Raw genomic sequence first — 14571 nt, forward strand, 5'->3', positions numbered from 1 at the left:
TTGTTCCCATCCCTGACACGAGAGGCTTTTTGACCCGCGCAATTAGCCCCAGATCAGTACAAGAACCCTCATTGACACAACAACATCCCTGATCACCGCAGGCAGTCCGTGTTGTCACATAGACTCCTGTTCCGTGGTTTTCTGTGCTGTTCAGAGATATTAAGTTCTCCCTGACTGTAGATTGAAGATGAAATAGGGTTCCTAATTGTATTAACATGGCTAACCCATGTTCGTATTAAAATGCGCAAGATCCTGTCAAAGTTGATTACTGAAGACAACTATGTAATATGGTGTTGAACAAGCGTGCTGGCAAGTCATAGCAATAACAGCCTCGACGCCCGGCGTTGCAGTCTCCATGCCATGCGGAGACATGCCGTCATGTCTGATGCGTGCCTAATTGTGTTCGCTTGTGGAACATTCCCGGGGGGAGGGGGGTCCCAGTGAACGAAATATACGCGTCGACCACGAAGCTGTAATTTACTTACGTCGTCCGTTAAGGTTACTGCTTCATTAGTGGCGCGGCGTAGGCAAACGAGGGACATGCAAGGTTGATGCGCGCGGAGCGTGGCTTACATACGGCTTTAAGCTGTCGGGTAGAGCGTCTGGGCGATTTGTCAGTGCCAAACAGTGCTGCGACGATATACTGGTATATTTTGAGCGTGTGTTGCATTCCATTTTCTGTTGATTTCTTCACAGAAGGCAATGAATTGACTTTTACTGGCTGTAACTTGGTGTGGTGCTGATAAGTGCGGATTTTTGTCTTTGACTTTGTTCACCTTAAATGACCAGCCTCATGATGGAACTTATTTCCCGTCAAACCGTCTGTTGTGTTTTGCGTCAACACACCAGGCCTTATCCATGGACACATGTAAGTAATGAATTAGCACATTATTATGTACTTTGTATTATCCCCCGTAATTAGTCAAGTCAGTTGTTACCAACAGAATCTTTTGGGGCCAGTCATTCCTGTGGCTGGTGGGCAATGACTATCACAGTGCTGGATCCAATCAGTCAGAGTGTTTCATTGCATTGGATCATGCTGCTCACCATTAACTTCCCTGATGGTCATGTGAAAGGAACATATAATGTGTCTGGTATATGCATTGTCTTGGTTATTGAAGCATTGCAGCTGACTGTATGCCTCATATAGGCGACCTCATGACAGGATGTTGTTTCGCCTGTTTGGCATAGGGAATGCATGTCATGCACCACAGCACGCTGCCAGTCATCTCAGTACCAAAAATGATGCAACAGAAACAGGCAAATAAGAAGAAGGCTGAAGAGAAAGCCAGGCATGCAAAACATCTTCAACAAATTAGGGAAGATTCAAGGAAGGGAAAGAGAGAGGTGGGGATGTGCATGTAACTTGGCTTCACAATTATGCATGCTGTTAATACAATGATGGTCAGTGATGTAATGATCTGGTGTTGACATTGTTAATAAACCTCTTCCAAACTGCCATGAGCATGTGACAGCCCAGGGTAGGTAGGAACAGATGACAATTTGTAGCACACCTAAGATGAGTGACTTTCATGTTGTCTAGATGAAAAGCTCAAGATGTGCCTCTGAAATCCCCAAGCATCATGATGAGATAGATAACTGATCTTAATGATTTAATTAGTCTGTGAGCTTATGGCCTTCACAGCTTAGTGTAGGGCAGCATACAAAAAGAGGGCAACAAAGGAGTCATTGCAACTCATAGAATGTAGTACGGTATCATAACACTGGATCCAAATAATTGTACAAAGCTTGGTGTTAAAAAATTGGCTGCTGTATGGATGTGGGCCACCATGTCTAGTAACCCCATGATTCAACTCAATCTATTTTTCAGGTCTGCATTGTTCGCTGCAAGAATCACCAACTGAATCACTACCAGGGCCAAAGCTATGACAGGACCAAGGGAGTGCGACTGGCATCCTGTGGCTGGAGGCACAGCCGAGCCAAGGGTGACCACTTCACTATCTGTAGCAGAGAGGGTTCGGTAAGGGCCCAGTGCACTGGTGATTATTGAATCTGCTGGCACAACCTTAGACAATTCATCAGAGACATCACTTAGTACATTTTCATCATGTAAATCAGTTCATGTCTAAACCAGCCTAAATGCTATGTGTTTTTAAACATGCTGTGTGGAATCAAGATCAGTATAGTTGTGACTTTACTCACCATGACCTGACCCAGTCTCTGCCACATGGTCCCTCATGGTGGCCTAACCCTGATCTCTGCAATATGGTCTCTCATGGTGGCCTAACCCTGGTCTCTGCCACATGGTCTCTCATGGTGACCTAACCCTGGTCTCTGCCACACGGTCTCTCATAGCGACCTGACCATGGTCTCCACCATAGGGTCTCTCCATGTGGCCGACCTCGGACAGTGAGACGCAGCCGCTGACCTTCTCAGACCTGCAGCTCCACCCTGACATCGTGGCCAACCTGCGGCTGCAAGGTGTCGTCACGCCCACTGAGATCCAGGTGCGCTCCCGCTGCGCCGACACGGCTCGGGCGGCGTCGGGGTGGCACACACGGCCAAGGTTTTGTCCGTGCGACGATGGCAGGGAGGCTCATAGGCTGAGATGTAGAGGTTCATGGAGTTCAGCAGCTCATAGAGGTCAGCAGCACAGCAGCATACAGGTTTGCCTGGGAGGTATGGCCATTGTTTGTCCTGTGCACGTCACTGATGTCAATTGTGGCCCCTTGCACACTGCGTGCCCCCCCCCCCGCCCCTAGTCACCCCAGGCATACTTCGTCACTTATCTTGATGGTCGTGTCTTACGGTCCCGTTTTTGCGTCCCTGGTTACCGCTACCGACCGCTAGCTCTGGCCCACTGCGCGCCCCTGTAAGAAGGGCCGGCGTCCGAACGCTCTGACCGGCTGTGTGCCGGCGGCAGCGCCGCGCCATCCCCCGCCTGCTGGACGGCTGCGGCGCGCTACTGGCCGCCGAGACGGGCTGCGGCAAGACGCTGGCCTTCCTGGCGCCGCTGCTGGACCGGCTGTATCGGCAGCAGCTGCAGGAGCCGGCGGCCGCCGAGCCGGTCAGGAACCGGCCGCGGGCGCTCGTCATCACGCCGGGCAGGGAGCTGGCCCAGCAGATCAAGGTAGGAAGGCCGGCGCACCGGCAGCAGCTACAGGAGCCGACGGCCGCCGAGCCGGCCAGGAACCGGCCGCGGGCGCTCGTCATCACGCCGGGCAAGGGAGCTGGCCCAGCAGATCAAGGTAGGAGGGCCGGCGCACCGGCGGCGGCTGCAGGAGCCGGCCAGGAACCGGCCGCGGGCGCTCGTCATCACACCGGGCAGGGAGCTGGCCCAGCAGATCAAGGTAGGAAGGCCGGCGCACCGGCGGCAGCTGCAGGAGCCGGCGGCCGCCGAGCCGGTCAGGAACCGGCCGCGGGCGCTTGTCATCACACCGGGCAGGGAGCTGGCCCAGCAGATCAAGGTAGGAAGGCCGGCGCACCGGCGGCGGACAGGGCTGAGGCCCCCGGTCACGCGTGCTGTCAGGGGCGCTTCTCAGATTTCGGGTCTGGGAAGCAGACATGCCCCTGGATCCACCGAAAATATCCCCGGATCTCATAATCGTGGAGTCCTGTAGATCCTGGATCCACCTTTGGGATCCAAGCACATGCCTGTTGGGGAGGTGGTTTGATGAATTTACCTGCTTGGTTCACGGGTGCGCCCAATATGCCCGGGATTTATGACTGATGGATTGTCTCCAAATCTGTAGTACACAGACATCAAGGGTTGCATTTTCTAGGCCTGAGAAACTCCGAAATGCGCGACACATGGCGAGAGCTGATGATTGGTTACCTCATGACCGGACCACGCGCGGGCTGTAATCTGTGGTAATGTGAAGAACTCATTCCCACCCACCCCCCACCCCCCGTAGCCGCCGATGCCCAGGCTACATATTTCCAATCTGCGTGTAGTTTCAAGATGTATGCTCCCAACAATCTATATACGTCGGGCGCGTCCTCCAACGCCCGAGCAATAGCTAACGTTGGGACCGGAGGGGTGGATGCAGCCCGTCCCGGCTCCGCGTGGGTCAGCCCCTGGGGCGTCAGCCGACCGGACGGTCCGACGACTGACCCTCCCCCCCCCCTCCCCCCTGTCGCCAGGAGGTGGCCGACGGCCTGGCGCGCGAGCTGCCGCTGCGCGCCCAGCTCCTGCTCGGCGGCCGCACCAAGCGCAAGATGCTGCACCCTACCCTGCTGGAGATGGACCTGCTGGTGGCCTCCTTTGGCGCGCTCAGCAAGCTCACCAGCGTCGGTAGGGGCCAGCCGCACCCCGCCGGTCTCGTTAATATGAACATCTAACTTGATTTTAGGCGAATTATACACGTACGAGGATTTATGGGCACTTGCAAATGCTCCTGGATTTGTAAGGGTAGCAGGGCAGGATAACCCCACACTGGTTGGTTTGCATGTCATGTATCGATTCAAGCCTTATGCACATCTATCAATTGTTATGTCTAAGGGTCACCGTCGTATGAATGTAACTTCCCAGACGGATGCTGGTCTTCCAGGGTGATGCCCCTTTTGCGTGGCCCAGGCCTACTGGGCTGTGACCGAGCGGCCGTCCGTCCCCAGGCGTGCTGGACTTGTCCCGGGTGACCCAGGTGGTGCATGGCCCAGGCCTACTGGGCTGTGACCGAGCGGCCGTCCGTCCCCAGGCGTGCTGGACCTGTCCCGGGTGACCCAGGTGGTGCTGGACGAGGCCGACACGCTGCTGGACGACTCGTTCCGGGAGGACGTGCGTCGGCTGCTGCACCGGCTGCCGCTGCGCGTCGGCAGCGCGAAGGCGGCGCCGGACGCCCCGCCGGACGCCAGCCTTACTCTGGTCGGCGCCACGCTGCCCAGCGGCGTCGACCGCCTCCTGGACGGACTGGTGACGGTGGGTGGGGCGCCGCCATCGCCCGGCCTGGTGGTGGGGCTGGCTCTGGCGCGCCGTCGCGGCTCGAGGGGCGGGGGCGCCAGTCTACTCTGCGAGCTGCGTGGAGGCCACTCCTCTGCAAGCGTGCTTGGCATGAACTGCTGCATGAACTTGGTTTGCAACCGGGGCATCCATTTGTTGCACGGCGCAAATGAGCGTGCTCGCTCATCACTCAACACAGCATCAGATCGGGCGTGATGCCGAACCTGCAGCTGTGTCGCGTTCGGCGTCCGGGCACCTCGGCCCATGCGGAGTCGTTGCGGACCCACGCAGTCACTCCCGCCGCCTCTGTGCACCCATGTCAATGCAGGGTCGTTGCGGACCCACGCCGTCACTCCCGCCGCCTCCGTGCGCCCTCTCAGCGGCGGCCTGCATGCCCCAGCGGAGCAGCCTGGCCACGTCACCGCCCCGGGCGTGATGTGACGGCGCGGGGTGCAATGTGACGCGCTTGCCACTGCGTTCCAGGGCGACAGCCTGACCAGAATCACAACGCCGCGACTGCACCGGCTGCTACCGCACGTGGCGCAGACCCTGGTGCGGCTGGGCCCGACCGAGCGGCCCGAGGCGCTGCTGCGGCTGTGCCGGCAGGCTCGCGACCACCACCAGACGGTGATCGTGTTCAGGTGAGCGCCCGCCGCCGCCGGACGCACCGGCTGATCGTGTTCAGGTGAGCGCCCGCCGCCCCCGGACGGTGATCGTGTTCAGGTGAGCGCCCGCCGCCGTCGGACGGTGATCGTGTTCAGGTGAGCGCCCGCCGCCGCCGGACGGTGATCGTGTTCAGGTGAGCGCTCGCCGCCGTCGGACGGTGATCGTGTTCAGGTGAGCGCCCGCCGCCGCCGGACGGTGATCGTGTTCAGGTGAGCGCTCGCCGCCGTCGGACGGTGATCGTGTTCAGGTGAGCGCCCGCCGCCGCCGGACGGTGATCGTGTTCAGGTGAGCGCCCGCCGCCGCCGGACGGTGATCGTGTTCAGGTGAGCGCCCGCCGCCGCCGGACGGTGATCGTGTTCAGGTGAGCGCCCGCCGCCGGACGGTGATCGTGTTAGGTGAGCGCCCGCCGCCGCCGGACGGTGATTGTGTTCAGGTGAGCGCCCGCCGCCGCCGGACGGTGATCGTGTTCAGGTGAGCGCCCGCCGCCGCCGGACGGTGATCGTGTTCAGGTGAGCGCCCGCCGCCGCCGGACGGTGATCGTGTTCAGGTGAGCGCTCGCCGCCGCCGGACGTACTGGCTGATCGTGTTCAGGTGAGCGCCCGCCGCCGTCGGACGCACCGGCTCATTGGTCCCAGGTAGCGCTGCGGAGACGGTGGTGATGACGCGAGCCGCTGGAGGCTGTGGGCGAGTGGAAGGTGTTTGTGTGTATGGTTAGAGAGGACTGTCTCAGGTTTTCCGGCTCTGGCGTCGTATGTTGGAGAGGTTACGTATCGCGGAATTCTGGGAGTGACGATGATAACTGATAATTGGAAATAGCTTGAAGAAGGAGCACTTATGATGTAGTATGAGCTTTAACGAGATGAACACCCAAGTTAAGTTTATTGTTTGTGACGTTAAGTTTATGGTTTATGTCTGCTAGGCAATTGACATTGTCTCGTCTGGAAACAGCGTTGTCATGACGGCGCTCAAGCTGGCTGCGTCCTCATCACCTCGCGCTCGTGCCCCCAGCAACAATGCCCACACGTGCAACTGGGTGAGCCTGTACTTGAACGAGCAGGGCATTGACTGCCTGAACATCAACGGCGAGATGCACTACAAGCTACGTCAGGGCCGCTGGCACGCGTTCCTCTCCGGCCAGCCAGCTGTGCTCTCCTGCACCGACATCGTGTCCCGCGGCCTGGACAGCGCGCACGTGAGTTTGCTGCGGCCCGGGGCGTGCTGAGTGGTGCTGGGGACGACTGGACGGTGCTAGATTAGGTTTGCTGTTAGGTGGACAGCTACGGCTTAAGACGATCTTTACGGCTTAAGACAATCTTAAGACAATCTTCCGCTGGGTGCCAGGTTCATTAACATGTGCCGGATGAAATTCGATTCACAGTTCTGTGAAGAGAAGGCCTTTAGCACGTGAACCCAATGGATTAGAAGGAAAAGTACGCCGTAGAGCGGTTGTGTAACCAACAAACTTCCGAGTTGCTGGGACAGTTATGCATCACATGGAGACGCGAGGCTCCAGCCATCGGACTCCTTTTTATAGCGCAAGGCCGTTGAGACTCACGTTGTTAACCACTTTCACTGCGAAGAACCTCACCGACGAGTTTTCGGTGTCAATGTGGCGCCCCGCCCCCCAGGCCGCATTGTCGACTCTCGCGCGCGCGAGCTTTCGGATGTACCCCGCGCTGCCCGCCCTATCAGCTCGGAGGGACTCGCCGACGGATCTCCGCGCCGTCTCACCCTGCGTCGCGGTTCCCAGGTGCACCACGTGGTCAACTTCGACTTCCCCTGGAACACGTCTGACTACGTACACCGAGCGGGCCGCGTGGGCCGCGTGGGCGGCATCGCCGACGGCAGCGTCACGAGCTTCGTCAGCCGCCCGCTGGAGGTGGAGATGGCGCAGCGTATCGAGGTGAGTCGCCTCGCGCCGGCCCGGCCCTACCACGCGTGTGGAAGGGGAGAGGGCCGGTGCGGCCGGCGCGGCGCTGGCCTTACCGGCCCGGCCCCACCACGCGTGTGGAAGGGGAGAGGGCCGGTGCGGCCGGCGCGGCGCTGGTCTTCCCGGCCTGCTGCATTGGCTGCTGGAGGACTCGGCTAGATGTGGTTGTCGGTGCGTTTGGATAGCAAGTACACAATGCTTTGCTGAAAGGATTGAAGGGTTGTGTTTAATGCTGCTGGGCGTTGTTGTTTCAGAATGGTAAAGCTCCCGTCGCCACCGGTAAATCGTCCTCCTTTTGTGCGCTTGCTTTTGGCCCAGAATTCAGATCACAGGCATGATTTGCACAGAGTGGTCACCGTCTCATCTGCCACTAAGATAGTGCGTTGAAATACGAAAATTCCGCCGAAAAAATGCTCGGTATGCGAAACGTTACGGCATACGCTCACCACCCATGCTGCAACTTTTCGTTGGTCAGAAATATTCTCCTCGCCCTTTAATAATTCTATCAAGTCGTAGTCTTACGCGGGTCAAGTGACAGGCGGGTACTACGTGTGGTTGCGGTCACTAAGCAGTGCATGAGTTCGCAGCAATATAGCCAAAGATAAAGTGAAAAGTGTCACTATGCCAGCTGTTCGATACTTGGTGTGGTGTACTGATTTTGGAGTAAGGTTTTTGTGCACATTTTGGAACTAAAGAAAACAAGAAACTGGATGGGTTGGCCTTTCTTTAGCGTTGTGTAGGCCCAATGCTGTTGATAGTCTCGTATCCGTGTACTGGCGTCCAGGATTGTCTTACTTCGGGTCGCCGTGGTCGCGTCCGTGCCGGGCCTCAGCGGTGTGTTGTGTAGATGCCTGCCGCTCACCCCCGGAGCGGTGTGTTGTGTAGAGGCCTGAGGTTCACCCCCGGAGCGGTGTGTTGTGTAGAGGTCTGCCGTTCGCCCCCGGAGCGGTGTGTTGTGTAGAGGTCTGCCGTTCGCCCCGGAGCGGTGTGTTGTGTAGAGGCCTGCCGTTCACCCCCGGAGCGGTGTGTTGTGTAGAGGCCTGCCGTTCACCCCCGGAGCGGTGTGTTGTGTAGAGGTCTGCCGTTCACCCCCAGAGCTGTGTGTTGTGTAGAGGCCTGCCATTCACCCCCCAGAGCGGTGTGTTGTGTAGAGGCCTGCCATTCACCCCCAGAGCGGTGTGTTGTGTGGAGGCCTGCCATTCACCCCCAGAGCGGTGTGTTGTGTAGAGGCCTGCCATTCACCCCCAGAGCGATGTGTTGTGTAGAGGCCTGCCATTCACCCCCAGAGCGGTGTGTTGTGTAGAGGTCTGCCGTTCAGCCCCGGAGCGGTGTGTTGTGTAGAGGCCTGCCATTCATCCCCAGAGCGGTGTGTTGTGTAGAGGCCTGCCATTCACCCCCAGAGCGGTGTGTTGTGTAGAGGTCTGCCGTTCACCCCCAGAGCGGTGTATTGTGTAGAGGCCTGCCATTCACCCCCCAGAGCGGTGTGTTGTGTAGAGGCCTGCTGTTCATCCCCAGAGCGGTGTGTTGTGTAGAGGCCTGCTGTTCACCCCCGGAGCGGTGTGATGTGTAGATGCCTGCTGTTCACCCACAGAGCGGTGTGTTGTGTAGAGGCCTGCCGTTCACCCACAGAGCGGTGTGTTGTGTAGAGGCCTCGTAGAGGCCTGCCGTTTGCACCCAGAGCAGTGTGTTGTGTGGAGGCCTGCCATTCACCCCCACAGTGGTGTGTTGTGTTGAGGCTTTGTAGAGGCCTGCCGTTCACCCCCAGAGCGGTGTGTTGTGTGGAGGCCTGCCGTTCACCCCCAGAACGGTGTGTTGTGTAGAGGCCTGCCGTTCAGCCACAGAGCGGTGTGTTGTGTAGAGGCCTGCTGTTCACCCCCGGAGCGGTGTGATGTGTAGATGCCTGCTGTTCACCCACAGAGCGGTGTGTTGTGTAGAGGCCTGCCGTTCACCCACAGAGCGGTGTGTTGTGTAGAGGCCTCGTAGAGGCCTGCCGTTTACCCCCAGAGCGGTGTGTTGTGTGGAGGCCTGCCGTTCACCCCCACAGTGGTGTGTTGTGTAGAGGCCTTGTAGAGGCCTGCCGTTCACCCCCAGACCGGGGGGTTGTGTGGAGGCCTGCCGTTCACCCCCAGAGCGGTGTGTTGTGTAGAGGCCTGCCGTTCGGCCACAAAGCGGTGTGTTGTATAGAGGTCTGCCGCTCATCCCCGGCACCGACGCCGGCCGTGCCCCGACCCGTCCTCTCTCGGCCGGCAGATGGCGGCTCGCACTGACCAGGAGCTCTGGAACGTGGACGCCAACATCAAGCATATCATCGAGCGGCGGATGCTGCGGAAGGCGGCGAATGCGGAGTCGCGAAGGCGGAGCTGAAGCCGCCACCGCTGCCTCTGACCGGTCGGCTTGTCGTGTGTGCGTGATGGCAGTGAGGGGGTGGGTGTGATGATCACATGGCTCCAGCGCACGCCAGTCGGTGTGTTTTCTCTTGTAGAGACAGGTTATGGTATTTTGGATGTTGAGGGAATGCCATGAACGCTACTGTATGGTTATGTCAGATGTTTCTGAATACAACGACGAGGAAGACGCGTCGTCTGCTCATGCAGATGACTGCATGACGTGACGATGACGTGACGATGACGTCGTCTGTTTTGAGCTAAATTCGTGACTTGTCGGTTACGAATGCGCTCGAACTGGCTACGACGAAGCGTTTTAAAGATGAAAGGTCACTCGAGAAGTCGCGTGTACTCCAGCCAAGGGCAGGCCTCGTCCTTAATTTGCGATCAAATCAAACGGCGTCACAGACGAATAGGTATCAGTTGGGCGCATCAGCCCAGCAAACGGGGCGGCATCGTCTCAGCGCCGACAAAGCGTGAACCGGTCCACTGGCCGCCCGTGCTGGAACCGCCGCACTGCGTTCGTCACCAGCGTTGCAGCCAGCCCTGAGGTGGTGGCCCAGAGCGGTCGGTCAGGGGCTGACCGGTGGTGGCGGTGGTACAAGCCCGGTGTCCCTCACGAGGCCAGTGAGTGTTCGTTTGTTAGGTGGGGTTATTGCGGAAAAGAAGGACGCTAGGTGATGCTTACTTACGTTAATTATAAGTCTTGCCACTATATCACGAGCGATTTGCAGAGTGATGACGGGGTTTCTAATGTTTCCATATTTCTTGACCTCAGGTCCTGTACGAGACAAGTTTTCTCCCACGTCTCGGACGTCCTTGCCCGTGAATCGTAGATCTGATTCCTGTTCCCAGATGGCGCTGGTCTTTCCGGAGATCGGCGATCTTTTTATGACTGACACTCGTTGAATGCCGGTGGAGCTCATCAGACGTGCGACGTGTTGACGTGTGCACGATGTGTGTCTTTACGTGTGCACGTTTACCATGCGCCAGGAGACCGAATGGTCTGGTGCATCGCTTAGGAACGGATGACGACACCCCACGGGTACACGGCCCGGGCAGTGGGCCGAAGCTTCCGCCCCAAGGCCCGGGCAGTGGGTCGGAGCTTCCGCCCCGAGACGCGGACAGAGGGTCGGAGCTTCCGCCCTGAGACACGGACAGTGGGTCGGAGCTTCCGCCCCGAGGCGGCCCGGGCGTGGGTCGAAGCTTCCGGCCCCAGACGCGGACAGTGGGTCGAAGTTTCCGCCCCGAGACGCAGACAGTGGGTCGGAGCTTCCGCCCGAGGCCTGGTCTGCTTTGTGGGGCACGCGACATCAGACAGGCCATGCATTGAGCACTCGCCTATATATGTCGTTGGATGGTGTGATCATTAGTCGTGGCCACGCCTTGGTACAAAACGACATATGTTACATCACATAAAAAATGTATAATCCATCCTTCGCGGTTCACGCATAAAATACAAGAGCGAAACAATAAAATGGCATGAGCACGATGAAATGGCACAAAATACAATGTAAGGTTACGATCATTGCATAAACATACACATCGGTGCGGTCTTTTCACAAATATACGCATCACATGCTCAGCGTTTAGCAGCGCTGTACGCGCGGGTGTTCCGTTTCCGGTACAACATAAGCTAGCAGCACGTTGCCAATATCTTCATGTGGAATCTCCGCTAACGGAAAATCCGTGGCTTAAAGCCTTATAAGTCGATGCTATTGTTCTCGTCCCATCCGTGCTGTCCCCCCCTCCTGCTGTTGTCAGTGGGTGGAAGCGACCGGCCGGGGGCCCGCGAGGGTAGGCTGCGCTGGGCTCGGATTTCTGACCGCTCCAGGGACAAAGGTCACGCGTCGTGACCGGTGACTTCGATCGCTGACCATGCTCCACATACTTTAACATTGAACCTTGCACAAAGCTCCCGTCGCCTTGCACACTGCCCAATGGCAAAGCCAGGGCGCTGCACTATCCTCTGCGACCCGCGGCAGTGATATGAGAAACAATGATTTAACCACTCAACCGCAGCGCACATCCAGCCACCTGCTCATCATCAGCACGATGCCAACTTGAACACGAACGGCTGCACGGGAGCACGGGGCCAACCCAGCCAGAGGCCTGATCGACTCAGTCCCATCCGGGGTGTAAATGATCGACTCAGTCCCATCCGAGGTGCAAATGGTGCACACAGCATCATGCGGAGTGTAAATGATCGGCACAGCGTCATCCGGGGTGTAAATCCGGATTCGCGCCCACGCCTGCCGCTCAGGCCCGCCACTGGCGCAGCGAGGATGATGTCGCGTGTTCCGTCCTCGTGCCCGCCCGCTCGCGTTTCTCTGTGTTTGGGACGCGGCTCCGACTGCTCGGACAGAGACAGCAGCTGGCCAGCCGTGCCGCTGCGTGACAAGACAGACGAGGTACCGGAGTCCGCCGCGCCGTGGGTACGGGCCCAGTGTGCGACGCTGGGACGGCCTGCCGTCGCCCGCCGTCCCGCAGCCCTAGTCCAACATCGGCTCTCAGGACGCCTCGCTCGCCCCCGGGCGTCGACACTGGAGATCGCTCCGACGGCGGCCCGTCGGCCCCGGACGCGTCCGGCACGGCCGCACATACCGGCAGTAACGCCCTGTCGCGACGCGACGCGCCGCGGCGAGGAGCCCCACACGACAGCCTGAGAAGCTGCCGCCCAGCGGTGGCTCCGTGCAGCTCAATCACCGTCAGCGTAGCCCCCAGCGACGGGGTGGAAACGGTGCCGCTCACTCAGACCGCGGGCGCTCAGACCGCGCTGCTCCTCCCGAAGTCCCGCGGGACCAGGTAGTGATCGGCGTCCTCCACTGGCGCCAGGCAATGGTCCTCGTCCTCGCGCGGCGCCAGGTAGTGATCCTCGTCCTCGCGCGGCGCCAGGTAGTGGTCTTCGTCTTCGCGGGGCGCCGTCCGCGCGGTGCCCGGCCGCGAGCTCCGGCTCGCCCTTGTGCCCATCTTGGGTGTGGACGGCACCTTGGTCGTGTCGTCGTAGCCGGGGTTGTAGACGCTGTTGGCCGGCGCGGCGGCCGGCCGCGGCTCGAAGTCGAACCGTGAGACGGGCTTCACCACGGCCGTCGGGCGTGGCGAGAAGATGTGGCCGGCGTCGGGCGTCATCTCGAGGTAGCCGCCCGGGCCCGGCCTGGCCGCACCACCGCCGCCGCCGCTCTCTGCGGGAACGGACGACGTCAGACGAGCGCGCCGCTGGCGGGCACGTGTGGCTCGCGCTGGACACCGGTGCGGGTACTAATGCGAGCTGTTCTGGTGGTGGTTTTCCTGGTTACATAGCATGAAAAGTGGAAAGCATTTGCAATGTCAAATCAGTGAGGGATGCGCCGTAGCTTTTTCGCGTACGCGTGCCACCAATGGTCAACCCGACCTGGTACATTTAAAATTGCAAGAATGTTGCATTTGATCACCTAAGATCATAAGATCATGACCCCGCATCTCCTGGTGACCCATGCCACGACCAGCGCTCCCCTGGTGACCCTTGACCCATCGTCACGAACCCCCGGCAGCGGGTGACCCATGTAGCCCGCCTGACCCTCTGGTGACCCTTGACCCGTCGTCGCGACCCCGCTCTGGATAGCCGGTGGCCCCTGTAGCCCACCTGACCCTCTAGTGACCCTTGACCCGCCGTCGCAAGGGTCACACGCCCCCGGCAGCCAGTGACCCCTGCGGCGCGTCTGACCTCCATTGCCGGAGGCGCGGTAGCCGGCCGTCTGACGGCGAGGGTCAACGTTGACGTAAGCCGGCGCCGCACCACCCGCGCTGTCCTCCGCCGGCGTCACGTTCTGGTAGTCGGGGCTGACGATCTGCGTCACGTAGTCGGTGCGACGCGCGAAGTACTCCTCGTTAGGTTGCGGTACGGCTCGTTTAGTTGCATGTACTCCTGCGGCAGCGACAGCAGCGACGGGGTTAGCGTCAGCTTATTATGGTCCGTCGGGTGCGGGAGGCAGGGCAGGAGCGAGGCATTGGGTCTAGTTTTCTGATGTGGACAGAGCGACTTTGAATGAGCGGACCCTCTCCCTGAAAAACCGCATCATCACTGGTGACAAAACCAGCTGACGTGCCACCTACCATGAGGCGCTCGGTGAAATAGCGAAAACAAATGCTCGTACACGGATTTGACGAGCAGAGGCGCCCAGCGACCCGTCCATGTCACGCGGCTGCCACAGTGCTGCCGCCCGCCCAGCGGCCGGCGGCGCAGCGCCCACCTCTCGCACGCGCTCCTCCAGGAAGTGGCCGAGCTTGACGCTGATCTCGGTGAAGTTGGGCCGGTCGCCGGGCGAGGCTGCCCAGCACTCGAGCATCAGGTTGTAGGCCGAGAGCGGCGAGAACTTGGGCATCTCCATCCGGTAGCCGTCCCGCAGCCGCCTGCCGGCCGTGTCAGCGATGGTGAGTACCCGTTGATGCCGAGGAAACGAATACGGGCTGGGGGGGGGGGGGGGGGGAGGAGGGCTCTAAAAAGCGCACGGGGTGTGAACGCCTGACTGAAAACTGGGAAGATATGGGGTGTATGTCCTGCGGGTGGAGATGTGTGAAGCTGGGGAGGTTTTCTGGTTTTGACGTTCTGCTTCTGGTGGGATGAGATTTACCCGACGGCTTGAGAATGCCAAGCAAGTCCCACCCAGCCACTGCTAATCCTCACCACTCTTGGAAACGCCCCCACACCGTCA

General features: G+C 59.4%; 2 protein-coding genes across 5 annotated transcripts in view; one reads left to right on the forward strand and one right to left on the reverse strand.

Annotated features, from left to right (window-relative positions):
• Positions 1 to 496: 496 nt before the first annotated feature.
• On the forward strand, positions 497 to 10070 carry Dbp21E2 (putative ATP-dependent RNA helicase Dbp21E2). The gene is made up of 11 exons (XM_037217109.1): positions 497 to 868; positions 1192 to 1347; positions 1832 to 1981; positions 2343 to 2468; positions 2885 to 3091; positions 4105 to 4255; positions 4659 to 4879; positions 5384 to 5541; positions 6575 to 6758; positions 7317 to 7469; positions 9747 to 10070. The coding sequence occupies exons 1-11, from the start codon at positions 782 to 784 to the stop codon at positions 9858 to 9860; spliced, it is 1707 nt and encodes a 568-aa protein (XP_037073004.1). The 5' UTR covers positions 497 to 781; the 3' UTR covers positions 9861 to 10070.
• Positions 10071 to 11284: 1214 nt separating this feature from the next.
• Positions 11285 to 14571, reverse strand: part of LOC119093085 (vascular endothelial growth factor receptor 1) — a 40255-nt gene continuing 36968 nt past the window's right edge. For all 4 annotated transcript variants that reach the window (XM_037215975.1, XM_037215976.1, XM_037215973.1 and 1 more), the window contains 3 exons: positions 14110 to 14269; positions 13584 to 13784; positions 11285 to 13062 (listed from right to left, as the gene is read on the reverse strand). In XM_037215975.1, coding sequence (XP_037071870.1) covers positions 13713 to 13784; positions 14110 to 14269 — 232 coding nt within the window. In that variant the 3' untranslated portion in view covers positions 11285 to 13062; positions 13584 to 13712. The remainder of the gene's footprint in view (positions 13063 to 13583; positions 13785 to 14109; positions 14270 to 14571) is intronic.

The sequence above is a fragment of the Pollicipes pollicipes genome, unplaced genomic scaffold (genome assembly GCF_011947565.3).
Source record: "Pollicipes pollicipes isolate AB1234 unplaced genomic scaffold, Ppol_2.1 Scaffold_4002;HRSCAF=4701_pilon_pilon_pilon, whole genome shotgun sequence".
NCBI lineage: Eukaryota > Metazoa > Arthropoda > Thecostraca > Pollicipedomorpha > Pollicipedidae > Pollicipes > Pollicipes pollicipes.

What these genes read in the sequence shown, in the direction of transcription:
- Dbp21E2 (XM_037217109.1), top strand. Translation starts at nt 782, where the DNA reads ATGACCAGCCTCATGATGGAACTTATTTCCCGTCAAACCGTCTGTTGT. An exon ending in CAGCAAGCTCACCAGCGTCG is followed by an intron (nt 4,256 to 4,658) that starts GTAGGGGCCAGC and finishes GTCCGTCCCCAG; the next exon opens with GCGTGCTGGACCTGTCCCGG. An exon ending in TCCTGGACGGACTGGTGACG is followed by an intron (nt 4,880 to 5,383) that starts GTGGGTGGGGCG and finishes ACTGCGTTCCAG; the next exon opens with GGCGACAGCCTGACCAGAAT.